This window comes from Histoplasma capsulatum, assembly GCF_000150115.1.
Source record: "Histoplasma capsulatum G186AR genomic scaffold supercont2.1, whole genome shotgun sequence".
Classification (NCBI taxonomy): Eukaryota; Fungi; Ascomycota; class Eurotiomycetes; order Onygenales; family Ajellomycetaceae; genus Histoplasma; species Histoplasma capsulatum.
The window spans coordinates 3,633,885-3,646,873 of NW_025544801.1; the positions used below are offsets into that span (position 1 = coordinate 3,633,885).

The window sequence follows — 12,989 nt, forward strand, 5'->3', positions numbered from 1 at the left end:
CCACATTGAACTGTTGTTTGAAACCGAGTTTATATCAAAAATATCTAACAGCAAGAATTCAATGAGCAAATAAATACAGATTAATTTGAAAAACTCTATAAATCTATCTATCTATTGATTGATTCTGTGCCAATGAAAATAATTCCCTGTTCTATTTTCCATTTTCTATATTTTTCCTTTCACAAAAATTACAAAGTGTTTGATAGCTCACAGAAGTTAAATGAAAAAAAAGGGGGTGCAGAGACATAACATGAATTATTAAGAGTAAAAAAAACACAGCCCAAAGGAAGATAGATATCACTTGAAAAAAATCAGAGCAAGAAAAAAAAAACATTTTGTAAGCCGGATAACACCCATTGGTAGATAGCAAAAAGTATTTAAATCAACCCAAATCCCAGTCGTATGAACAAGCGATCATCATTAAGCTCCCGAGCGGGAAGAACAGAAGTAAGGAAATTAACTCAAAAGAAAGAAGAAAAACAATTCAAAAAAAAGAAAACATCTTCCTTTACAAGTCCTCATCGCTGAAGACCTCCTCGCCAGCGCGGCGGCGAGCCATGCGGTCCTTGCGCTTCTTTCGCAGCTCGGATGCAGTGAGTTTCTTCGCCTTCTTGGTAGATTCGATTTTGTTACCTGGAGGTTTGAGTGGTTAGCAAGCAACTTTCGTATTGTATATATATATTTATACATATAAAGGAGTGTAGAATGAACAGAAAACATACCCATAGCATCGAACTTCTCCTGATCGTCCTCCTTCTCTGTCAAGCGGGGCCCCGTGCCCTGGCCCTGCACCCAATTGTGGCCGGACGGCTGCATGCGGCCGATGCCGTCCGATTCGGACTTCAGCACGGACCAGATTTCAGAAGTCAGCCCTTCGGTGAACTCAGAGGAGTGAGTGATGATGATCACACCGCCCTCGAAGGATTTCAGGGCCTTGGAGAGCGCTCCGAGCGAGTCGCGGTCGAGGTAGTTAGTTGGCTCATCGAGGACGATCAGATGCGGACGCTGCCACGAACAAGCTGCGAGCACGACCTTGACCCGCTGGCCGCCGGAGAGGCCGCGCATGCGCGAGTGCGAGACCAGCTCGGCATCGAGGCCGAAGAAGGAGCAGTGCTGTTCGATCTCCTTGCGGACGAGAGGGCGGAATTGGCCGCTGGCCAGGGCCTCTTTCTGGTCAACCTCGGCGACCATCTTGGCGTGTGAAGCGAGGATCTCGTTACGGGGGATCCAGGCATTGTCTGCCGTCATCATCGGGGTCCATTTCTCGTTCTTTAGGCCGACGTTCTCACCCAGGACGAAGGAACATTCGTATTCGTAGGAGTTCTTGAACTTGCGGCGGGAGTGGATACCGATGACGCGACGTTTGCTGCCGTCGATGTTGAAGATCTTGTCCATTGCCTTTTCGTCGTCCTCAGTGACGATCTTGTTAGCGCGATCCATGGTTTCACGATCCTCGCCGGTTTGGAAACGCCATTGGATGTATTCAGAAGGAGTTTTGTCGAGGTGGTTGTCGATATGGGCGAAGGCGTGCTGTTTGATGTAGGCGATACGGATGTTCTCGTGGTGGTAGATATCACCGCTGGTGGGGATAAGTTCGCCTGTCAGGACGTTGACCAGTGTACTCTTGCCAGCACCGTTGGGGCCAATGACGGCGATACGGGAACCGAGCGAACATTGGAAGGTAATATCTGCAATCTGGGGCTTGGAGGTGCCGGGGTATTGGAAGGACATGTTGTTGACGCGAACAATGGCCTTGGCCTTGGTCTTGACACCTTCAAGGAAACCTGGCTCTGGGAACTTGAACTCCATCTCCGAAGCCTCGAGCTCAAAGTAAGAGCGGGCAGAGGGGCAACGCTTGGCGAATTCAGTCAAGTTGCCACGGTATCTGCGGAGCTTGAAGCGCTCGTAGTGGATAACGTGCTGGACGACGTTGTTCAAGAACTTGCTATCGTGCGAGACAATAATGCAGGTGCAAGGAGAGTTGATGAGGTAATTCTCGAGCCAGGCAACGTTCTTGACGTCAAGATGGTTCGTGGGCTCGTCGAGCAGGAGGATATCTGGCTCCTCGAAGACAGCACGGGCAAGAGCAAGCTTCATCTTCCAGCCACCAGAGAGAGAGGTGATGGGCCCTTCAAATTGTTCACGGAGGAAACCGAACTCGACTAGACGAGCCTCGATAGCATCAGTGGAGATGTTGACGCCAACCTCGGCCAGCTTCTTCTGAGTCCAGCCTATGACGGTCTGCTCGGTATCAGCAGCATCAAGGTCGTGCTCGACGAAGACCGTCTTGACCTGATCCTTCTTGGGGAAACCCTCGACCTGCTCGTTGTTGATGGCGCGCATGAGGGTGGATTTACCGGAACCGTTGGGGCCGAGGAGACCATATCGTTGACCGCGCTTGAGGCGCAGGTGGGTCTGGTTCAGCAAGATCTTAGCACCGTAGGCCAAGTTGAACGTGCAGTTGCAAAGATCCTCGCCTTCCTCTTCGTCAGGCTCAACGGCAGCCTCGTCAGCAGCGCCGGGAGAAGCACGGAGACGCAGGGTCTCGGCAACGGATCTGGCGTCGGCTTCACCAGTAATGGCGGTGATGTAAGGCAGGGTGTTCTCGGTCCACGACGCCAGGTCAATGACTTTCTCGTCGACAAGCTGGCCGGCAATGGCTGCGATGTAAGTGATGGTAGGCTCGGAGGTGGCGATCTGAGCTTTGTGTTTGGCTTGGAGGATATCCTTGAGGATGGCAACGACGGTCTCAACATCGCCAGCCTTGGACACCTCGGGGATCTTGCCGTTCTTGACATGCCCAACACGGATGAGGGTATCAAGACCTTGCTTGGTCTTTTCACGGGCCTCAGGATCAGCCAGATTTTCGTAGTTCTTCTCAAGCGCAGGCATGAGTTTTGGCAAGAAAGCAGCGACGATCTGAGGATCCTCGACGAGCTTACACATGTTGTCGACAATGACAGCTGACTTCCGCTTGATGGCGGTATCCCGCTCGGCAAGACCACGGTCAAGCAGGGGCACCATGATAGCCAGGGTAGGCTCATGGACATCGGTAACGAAAGTAGTAGCACCGAGCAAGTGAATGGTCTCCGGGACATTCTCAGGCTTGGCGATACACTTGATCAGCTCGGGAATGAAGCGTTCGATATCCTTGTTGACGATCAGGCCACAGACTTTCTCCATGATGCTGTAGGCATATTTCTTGACTTCTGGCTTGGTATCCCACATGGACTCGGACACCACGGGAATCAGATCTGGAACGCGGTAGGCGAGCTGGGCCGGAGAGGTCTCGACGAGGGCCTCGACGCACTGCAGACCCGTCATCTTCTCCTGCCATTTTTGAGCAGAGAGGATGGAGTTGATGATGGGGGGCAGAGCAGCCTTGACGGAGTTTGGATTGATGGCCTTGACAAGGGCAACAGCGGCAGCTTGAGCGACATTCTTCACTGCGACCATCTTGTCGCCAACCGCTGCCAGAGTGGGAGGTAGCAGGGTGACTAGGTATGGCTCGAAGGCTGGTGCAACAGACGAATGAAGGGCGATGGCGAGGATAGCCTCGAGGGCGCGCTCACGGGCACCGGCATCTTTTTTGTTTGCGAGTTGCTTCTTCAATAGTTCGACAGCCCTGAAAAATGCATGTTAGCTGGGTTTTTTGTTTGGTGTTTTCACTGCCCAAGGCAGAGACGAAAGTGTGTGCATACTTGGCTGGGAGAACCTGCTCTTCGACAGGGCCATTTAGAAGGGTAGCAATGTTGGTAGCGGCGGCTTTAGCCTCGTCAGGAGTCTTTGTGAGTGAGAGTGATTTGAGGAGTTCTTCGAGGACGGCGATGGATTTGGAAGCGTCTTTGGCAGACATGGCTGGGGTAGAAGGGGCAACGTCGACAGCAGGCATTTTGAGAGAAGAAAACAGGACTTTTGGGAGTTAAAAAAAGGGAAAAAGGAGAAGAAGAAGAAGATGAAGGAAAAAAGGGTATTTATTAAGAAAGGGATGTCTTTGCAGAAGGAGAAAGAGGATGAGAAGTTGGATTCTTATTCGATTTGTAGCGCCCAAGAGAAGAAAAAAAGCGTCTTCGCAAACGCGGAGGAAAATGGGGGCCAGAGAAAACCGTCTATGGAGGATTCTATATTTTGTCTATCACAAGAAGAAGCCGAGGAAGCCGACGAGAAGAAGGAAAAGAAACAAGGGAAGAGTGGAGATGGGAGACAAGGAGGACGAGAAAGATGGAGAAGAAGAAGAGAGGAAAAAAAATGTGGACGGCAGAAGTTGGAGTCCCTTTTAAAATTTTCGAACTTTTTTTTTTTTGGACTTCCCCTGCGGCGAGGGTCCGCGCGCTAGTCCGCAAAGGGAATGGCGGTCATTTGGTACAGGGATGCGCAGCGCAGCGTGACAAATGCGCGGCCGTGGTTGGGCAGGGCTGAGTGCGGTGATCGTATATGGTATGGTATGGTATGGTATGGCAGACTATAATACGGTACGGTACGGTATCATCTGGCCAGGCATGGCTGACTCATGGACACATCATATAGTTACTATGCCACTATATATTTACTATTTAACTGCTATGTCCTATTAACTCTTGGATTGGCTTTTTCTGCCTGTTGTTGAGCGGCTTCAGGGTAAGTTGTAACTAAGTATCATCATCATCATCATCATCACCCGCTGTCAGGACCCAAGCAGATAACGGGCATCAACCAATCTCTGGATCGTGGCGGTGTGTGTCTGCAACCCTAATCAAATGCCAAACGCCAGCCAACTCTCTCACCAGCTACGGGTTCCAGCCAGTTCCAGCCAGACGGAGGATGCCGGCCGAATTTTATCAATTTATTGTGTGTTTTTTATTTACACCGCCTTTCTCGGCTGGGTTGATTGACAATAAAAAAAAAATAATAAATCCAGAGAGCTCTTATCTTATGACTTATCTACCAACCCGGGGAGATTTGCTTACCAGAAATGCTTTTTGAAACGCTGGATCCCTCAAAGTAAAATAAATATATTATCATCATCAGCATCATGTATCAGCCTTCATCGACCACGTACGTGTATTCATCCACACAGAGTAGCAGATAATAGGGGTTCGCCAGCGGATTGGCTGGTCCCTGGGGACAACGGGGTTGGACAGCGTAGTTAACCATGATGGTCTTTCTGACCAAATGCCAAATGTAAACATGGTTGGCTATGCGCAGCGGGAGCCTGGTCCGCAAATGTATGTGTGTTATTTTTAAAAAGCAGAAGCAAAAAGAAGCAAAGTAAGGAAGAAAGGAAGAATAGAAAGAGAGAAGTAGGCTTGTGAGTTTGTCAAGCAAAAATAGAGGTCGAACTAAACTCTTCTCTGTCAATGTATGTGTAATGCATTGCTTCTCTACCCTGGGGCACCCAAACCTTGAAACTCAACCAACCGTACCAAGGGTCTGAAGGTGTGGATAGACAATTGGCTCGGGATCAGGGTTGAGCCCTGGAGGGACCGGATATCGGGCACAGCGTGGTGTTTGTTGGCAAGCTCTGTTGGTGCCGATGAGCTGCCGGGTAAATATATACATATGCATATATTAGAAATTCTCAAAGGCAACCAACATCTATCCGTCTGTCCACGATGCGACGATCTCTTTTTTTCATCTCTTCCTTGTCTCTGGTCAGCGCCATAACCATGCATTGCACACAATGCACCTTTCATAGACATCTTGCCATACGACGCCCGCGCGAATGGCTACCTGCTGTTTCCTTTGTTCGAGCTCCTGGCTGACAAGGGACACCTGTGGGCCATCTTCATCCTCTTCTCGCCACGGCACCAACAAGATCGGTCCCTTCAGATTGCGTTTTTCTCTTTGATTCCGCGTGCTGGTAGATCCCGAAACCAACAGTGTTCACCATGTCGTTCAACCAAGCCGCTTCACGGCTTCACGGCTTCACGAGCTCAAAAGGAACCTCGTGTCTCCGATATATCCTCCATGTATATATTAAAATATCCATTATCACCGTACTTCCTATCGAGTGGAGAATATTATTATGGTCCCTTTTTCATCACCAAAAAGGGACTTCAGATGGTTCTCAATACTCGGATACGCTGATAAATGCGAGTTCTCGTTGATGGCACCTCCAACAGCGACCAGTCCAGCCTCTACATTACATTTGAAGACTGCTCAACAAAACAAAAAAGCCAAATAAACATCCATCATGCCGCCCGCGGGATCTCCAGCCACGCTCTTCGCGTCCTCTCCGCGCTGGTACGGGAGCATAGACAACAGACAGCAACCGACCGTTCATGAATACACTGAAGAGGCGGGAAACCCTTTCAAGGACATCCCCAGCCCCACGGAGAGCTGCTCATCAACCTGCTATCAAACCCCAAGGGCCGATCGGTTCTCACCCACACTGCCTACCATCAGCCTCCCAGGACGCCAGACGTCCTTCTCCAAGAAAGACGCTGCGGCGCTTCTGGAAGAAGATACAGCACGAGCAACCCAACCTCCAACCGTGAACCTATCCCCCACAGAGAAAATGGAGAAAATAGAGAAAATGCTACATACAGATCACCCCTTTGACGCGGAATTCCTCCCTCTCCCACCGACGCCCACGATAATCTCCCAACAGACCTCTGACGACCGCTACTTCATCCCCACTAGAGAACTCCCAATGCCGCAGCGCGGTTGCTGCGTGCAGCTCGGCCTCCTCCTCGTCGCCCTCTGCCCCATCCTCATCGTCCCGCTCTTCTGCACCTTCGCGCTCCTCGGCCTCTGGATCCCAAAATCCGGCGGTGAAAACGCCCTTGCGCTGCTGCCTCAACTGACGGCGCCTGGTGTCACCATGACGTTGATGTCCGTGCCGACGGAGACCATCACTCTGACTGTGTCGCCTACAAGCAGCGCCCTCGTGGAGAGCACGAGCATCGTGGTCGATGACCCGGCGATTTCTATATACCCTGATGCTGTGCGTCCTAAGGGAGGGCTATCTCCTTAAGTTACTGGGGAAGTGGGTAGGGTTTTGCTACATTTGTTCGCTCGAACTTGTTGAATTCGATGGGGTTCATTCGTGAGCTGCATTTTCGTATGGTAGCTGGTGAAGTGAAATGAAGTCACTTGGCTGGACATATATTCTATAAAAAAAGAAAAAAAAGAGATTTTTTCCCCCTGCCTTTCCAATACCCCTCGAATGTATATTTCAAATATATAGTACATTTTCACCACACTCAAGAATGTTATTGACATCACCTTGATACGTTAAATGACTCTAGAAGCACACTATTCACTGGACCAAACTCTATATTTCTAACCGGTGCATACGATGCATTTCCAGATATCTCGTTCTTGGTTCATATTTACTATGATGTTTGGAGACGCATCACCTACTCCAAAATGCTTCTTGACCTTGAATTGCAGCGGGACTGTGACTTCAGGGATGCAATGCTATTGCCTCCAACTTGATTCCCAATTGCCTTCTCCCTCATGTTGAGTTTCGATATTTGCCGTCCTGTTTGATACATGCCAAGCAGAAATTCCTTGTTATAGCAATCATGGTGCCATATGTTCCGTGGAAAATAAAAGGCACATCACATTGCGATATCGCAGCAAGCTCCTTCTTTGCGTCGATACGGAGTAGGGCTTTCAATTCTTGCAATTCCCCTTCTTGGGACTACTCGCCTGGCAAAAATCGTATCGAAATATTTGTCACATTGGCAGTGGTAGTTTGATAGTACCCAAGCAGACGTCTACGGGATAGAGTTATAATACTCCTAACGCACCTGTGTCATGGCGCCTTCTTTGCACGTCCGGCCACCACATTCAGCTCTTCCACCAACTGCCCTACCCTGATTCGAGAGATGGATCCGGGCTTCCCACACCCACCACACCCGCCGCCCGAATATACCAGTCGACCTGCCACTCCCCGTCGCGAGGTTCATGATTTCACCCACGATGCTGCCCGCTCTTCCACCTCCGCAGGTTCAAGAAATACACCCCGCGGCGCTGTATTCCGCCCGCAAGGCGAAGATATTCTTCCTAACGACTCCCGCTCGACGTCCCACAAAATCGCCGGAAACGAAGACTGCATCCCCACCCATATTCTTGCTGAGTCAATAGAGTTAGCAGAGCTGCATCGTATGGCATTAGAGTTAACGTCTGAGCATGGTGTTGCTGGCAATGATGCCGGATCGCAATATGATGATTTTGGGGAGCTAGATGGTGCCCACCCTCACGGTATTGGCGCAGCAGTTGACGACAATGCATTGCCAGGATACGAAGACTTCGTCGAGCCATATGGACGGGCCGTCCCTTCAGTACAGACAGGCATCTACCATGGACGAATAATGCCACGGGAAAACGCTTCTGCATTGGGCTATGGACCTGGAAATTGGTTCGCAAATGCTGCTCCCGCGTTGTCAACTGTACAGCCGGGGCTAGCAACACACGCACATACTAACTACCCTGTACCGTATGAAGTCAGGTTTTATCCAAACGTCCACCAGGTTCGCCTGGTCGGTGCGGGATCAATTCGCGTCAACGCGGGAGAAGGTAATAGCAATCATGGTCTGCACGATACAGAGCCCGCGCAGGGGAATATCGCACCAGCTAACACTAATGCAAACCTGCCAAAGCCTCCAACACCCCCAACCCCTCCGCGCCCCCAAAACAACACCGATAACGAAAGCGCTTCAGCAACCAGCCCACCCGCGGACGGAGAGTATGAGGACTGGGACGATCGCCCCGGACCACCCCCAAATCCCAACGATGACAATGCCGAAACTGGCCCCAGCGCGCGCATAGTGTACCCCCGTCCTACTGTTAACTTGAAGCACGCCATCTGGGTACTTGTTGGTCTGACTACTCTTGTCACGGTCGTTGTTTCTATAGTGTTAACTAGCCGGCGGACGAAGTAGTCGAAAGTGGGCGATACTAGCCACCCCGCATCGCCGCCCCGTCACGCCATTTGCGCTCTCTCCTACCAATGTTATCTAATGACACATTCCACGGCGGCGCCGGACGATGATGATCTGATTGGGGAAATGTGGGATTGCGATTAGGGGTGGCCTTGGTATGTTGGTGTTTGGGTATTTGGTGTCCCGTTTCTCGTGGTTGTGTGTTTAAAGACAGGGGCTGGTGGGATGCGATAATTAGTACGCAGTATGTTTTCAAAATAGCGGGTGCTGGTTCCATTCTCTATAAGGGTTTTGTTATTTTGTTATTTGTATTTTATTTTCATTTTGCTATGTTCTGAACTGTCCTCCCCCCTTCTTCCCCACGGGTTCTCGATTAGTCCTTCTCCTTGAGTTCCTCCCTGGCGCATTTGAAGAAGAACTGTTGTCCGTCAAGTCCTGGCTATGGGCGATAAGATAAGGTTTCTGGCCCCACTTATATAATCAGAGGGTTTGTCCATTGCGTAGAACCAACAATTTTCGGCGGCTGATGTATCTTGCCTTATTATTAAATTGACTCTTCTGCAAAATCCTCGGGATCGTTAAATAAGATCGTCTGTAGACAGCTTGCTTTTGATTTTCGTCGAATGTGTGGTGCAGGATAATTGCGGCGGGGGGATTTTTCTTTGCCTAAAATCTTCATCATCTCCTTCTGTGGGGGGAGAAGAATAGGGAAAAAAAAAAAAAAAAAAATTATACCACCAACACAAATCCACATATGGCGATCCCAGAACATCTCCCAGCGTCCTTGGACCTTTTATACACTAGTACATCTTCTTCCTCAATTTTTAGATACGACGCTCTCCGGCTGTCGGACAAGGAATGCGAGGCCGTCCTTCGTCTCCCGCTAACAGAGCGCATTTGCGGTCGCCGCGCTGAAAATCCGGTCTCTCAGGACGGCATCAAGAATTGCCGCCTGTCCTATATCGACTTCGTCTGCGGAAATATCGACGCGGTCTTCCGCGCGGACGACCCTGCCACTGCGCCGGCTACGCGCTCGCGGCTCCTTCACATAGGCATCGCTGCGTTGTCTGCGTTCCTTCAGTCAAATGTCACTGGCCCTCCGTTAGCGTTTCGGGCGCCAGATCTACTGATCCCAACGTTCTTAACGGACACAAACGATGGGGCCCCAGGTGTGGCGCAAGCTCTGCGATCGTTGCGCGAGGCGATGGTGCGCAGCTTGACTGTTGACGGGGAGGCGGCGTATAAGCTTACCCCCAACGTCGAGCTGTTCTGTCTTGCTAAAGCGGTTCTGAATCATTCGGCCATCACACCCACTTTCAATGGGGAGGGCGACGTGGCATTTGCGGCTCCTTTGGTGGCCTGGGGTTCTCGGATGAGGGTTAATTTCCTGCACCAGAAGATGTTATCGGAGAATACGACAACGTTGCAGGCAGCTGTTTATACCGACTTGGAATTTCTGGCGGGGGAGATTCTGTCATCCAATCCTTCGTCGTCGCGAACTGCGGAAGAACGTGCAAGGCTCCTTATAGAGAGAGCCACGATTCATACCCATCATGGATTCGATGCCAAGGCTCGAGCAGATCTTGAGCGTGCAGCGGGTGAAACTGGGTTCCAATATGCGTTGACTGGAAAGCTGGGGAAGCGGACGAAGTTCCAGGACCGTGACATTAGCCAGCTAGTCGTTTTAGCGAAGAGTGCAGATGAGGGACATGCGTCGACTAAGGAGTCGAATCATAAGGAGGATCTCTCGGCCTTGGAGCCGCAGACGCACACTACCGCAGCGGAAGGCGCCAGACCCAAAACTTTGGATCTTAATGACGACACACTTTTAGAAGCGATATCCTTCAAGAAGGACGAGCCTGTGGAAGCACAGGAGATATCTATGACGGTTCAGGATCCCTCATCCCTGCCACCAGTTCTTGCAGCTCTGGACCCCTCGAACCAGCCAAAGTTGAATGCATTGGATTCCATCATCCTTCTTTCCATCGCATCCGCGATAACAAACACCTCTCCAGAGCATGGCCTTACGAGAGAGGAAACGCTGCCCTATGCGACACGGGTTCTTGATGGTGGAAGCTCGAACTGGCAAGTTTATTCCCAGGCCCTGCTGGTTCGAAGTAAGATCGAAGGCTACAGGTCACGGACGGTGGAGCGAGGGCTGCTCCAGCTACAAGCACTTGTCGACCAGGTCATCGCTGATACTGCGTCGGATCCAATTTCTGGTGCCGATAAGGCGGCTGAACAAGCCACCACCTTTCTCCCGCGCCCTGAAGCATCAGAGTCGGCACCCGCAAGCGACCGACTCCAGTATATCTGGCTGTTAAATTTCTCTACGAGATGGGACCTCGAAGCCGAGCTTGCTTCGCGGTGGGTCAGCCTGGGCGGGCTCCGCACTGCTCTTGACATTTACGAACGATTGCAAATGTGGGCTGAAGTTGCCTTGTGCTACGCCGCTACGGAAAGGGAAGAGATGGCTAGGATGCTCGTGCGGAAACAGTTGTTTAACCGTACGAATCCTGCCTCTACGGATGACAATGATACATTCGAAGGGCCCGAGCTTGTGCGGCTTCCAGCAGATGCCCCACGCTTGTTTTGTATTTTGGGAGACATTGACAAGGACCCTGCAATGTACGAACGTGCATGGACGGTTTCGGATCAGCGGTATGCCCGTGCCCAACGTTCCCTTGCACGCCATTATCTCACTACTAAACCACCGTCGCTGGAAAAAGCGGAGGAAGCATACCGCAAGAGTTTAGCTATCAATCAGCTCAACCATGGCGCCTGGTTTGCACTTGGATGTGTGCAGCTAGAACTGGAGAAATACGAGGATGGGGTGGAATCCTTTACACGAAGCATCCAGCTGGATGAAACAGATGCTGAGGCCTGGAGCAATCTCGCCGCGGCATTGATCAACCTTCCAACGCCAACCATCATAGAAAATTCGAAACTAAATCCCCCAGCACTCGCCGCAGATGAAGAGGAATCCACACCTATCCCGCAGAGACCCGATCCCCACAAGCATAAAAGAGAAGCCTTGGCCGCCCTCAAACGTGCCGCCAAATACAAACACACTAATCACCGCATTTGGGAAAATCTCCTCACCGTCAGCGCATCTATCCCGCCCCCAGAAACTCCCTTCCGTGACGTCGTCTACGCACAGAAACGGCTCATCGAGCTTCGCGGCCCCAAAGAGGGGGAGAAAGCAATCGACATCAACATCCTCACCGCCCTCGTCAATACTCTTACATCAGGCCATGCGTTTGACAGCGCCAGAACTGACACGGCTGATACTCCTGCACCAGCTCCGGTCTTCCCCCGCGGAACCCTCCCAGCAATCATCCTCAACCTCCTCGACGAAAACGTCATCCCGCTCATCACGCACTCGGCACCGATGTGGCTGCTTGTCGCGAAGGTAGAGGCATGGCGAAGGAAGCCCTCCCGTGCCCTCGCGGCTCACGAGAAGGCGTGGCGTGCTACCGTCGCGTCGTGCACGCAAGGAGCGTTCCGGATGGGCGATAAGGCGAAGTGGATGGAGGTTGTGGAGGCGACGGAGAGGATGGTTCATGAGGGATATGCAACTTTTGGGCCAATGGATAAGGAGATCGAGGGAGATGGGGTTCCGGGAGAGGATTCGAATAGGGGGGCCCCGGAACTTGTTGCGAAGGATTGGAGATTTAAATCTCGTAGTGCAGTGAGGAGCGTGCAGGGGAAAGGCAAGGAGTTGTGGGAGGGAACTGAAGGTTGGCGGCGATTGAAGGAGTTGAGTGGTGAGGTTAGTTAGGGGGGTAATGTAATGAGGGTAATGAAGTTGATAAGGGCGATTATGATTACTGATTATGGATTCCTTTGTTGAACGATTTACGTCTGTCTTATGTCTAATATAGAGAGCAGAGAGATAGACAAAATGGGAGGTTTTATTGCAAGAAAGTAATGCGCAGGGTGACGAAAGATTGACGAGACGTTGAGCGAAGACTCCAGGCGAGAACAACGGGTGGTTAGAACCAGCGGCTTGAAGTAGGGAGCCATGAAAAAGGGGGCAAGAAGGACAACCCTAGAAGTGATTCAGGTGTGTTAGAAGGTCCGGGTATTGGCCTAACAAACATTTGGGAAGTAGGCGCC

The 12,989-nt window shown here is 51.1% G+C and overlaps 4 protein-coding genes across 4 annotated transcripts; 3 read left to right on the forward strand and 1 right to left on the reverse strand.

The window, feature by feature from the left end:
• Positions 1–508: 508 nt before the first annotated feature.
• On the reverse strand, positions 509–4,178 carry HCBG_01183 (elongation factor; the record flags this gene model as incomplete). The annotated part of the gene is made up of 3 exons (XM_045428233.1): positions 509–633; positions 723–3,625; positions 3,702–4,178. The coding sequence occupies 3 exons, from the start codon at positions 3,890–3,892 to the stop codon at positions 509–511; spliced, it is 3,219 nt and encodes a 1,072-aa protein (XP_045292208.1).
• A 1,994-nt stretch (positions 4,179–6,172) lies between these two features.
• HCBG_01184 (uncharacterized protein) lies at positions 6,173–7,112 on the forward strand (the record flags this gene model as incomplete). Its single annotated transcript, XM_045428234.1, has 1 exon — positions 6,173–7,112. The coding sequence occupies one exon, from the start codon at positions 6,173–6,175 to the stop codon at positions 6,953–6,955; it is 783 nt and encodes a 260-aa protein (XP_045292209.1).
• Positions 7,113–7,692: 580 nt separating this feature from the next.
• Positions 7,693–8,870, forward strand: HCBG_01185 (uncharacterized protein; the record flags this gene model as incomplete). The annotated part of the gene is made up of 1 exon (XM_045428235.1): positions 7,693–8,870. One exon carries the CDS (start codon positions 7,815–7,817, stop codon positions 8,868–8,870), a length of 1,056 nt encoding a protein of 351 aa, XP_045292210.1.
• A 754-nt stretch (positions 8,871–9,624) lies between these two features.
• On the forward strand, positions 9,625–12,791 carry HCBG_01186 (TPR domain-containing protein; the record flags this gene model as incomplete). Its single annotated transcript, XM_045428236.1, has 1 exon — positions 9,625–12,791. One exon carries the CDS (start codon positions 9,625–9,627, stop codon positions 12,649–12,651), a length of 3,027 nt encoding a protein of 1,008 aa, XP_045292211.1.
• Positions 12,792–12,989: the final 198 nt, after the last annotated feature.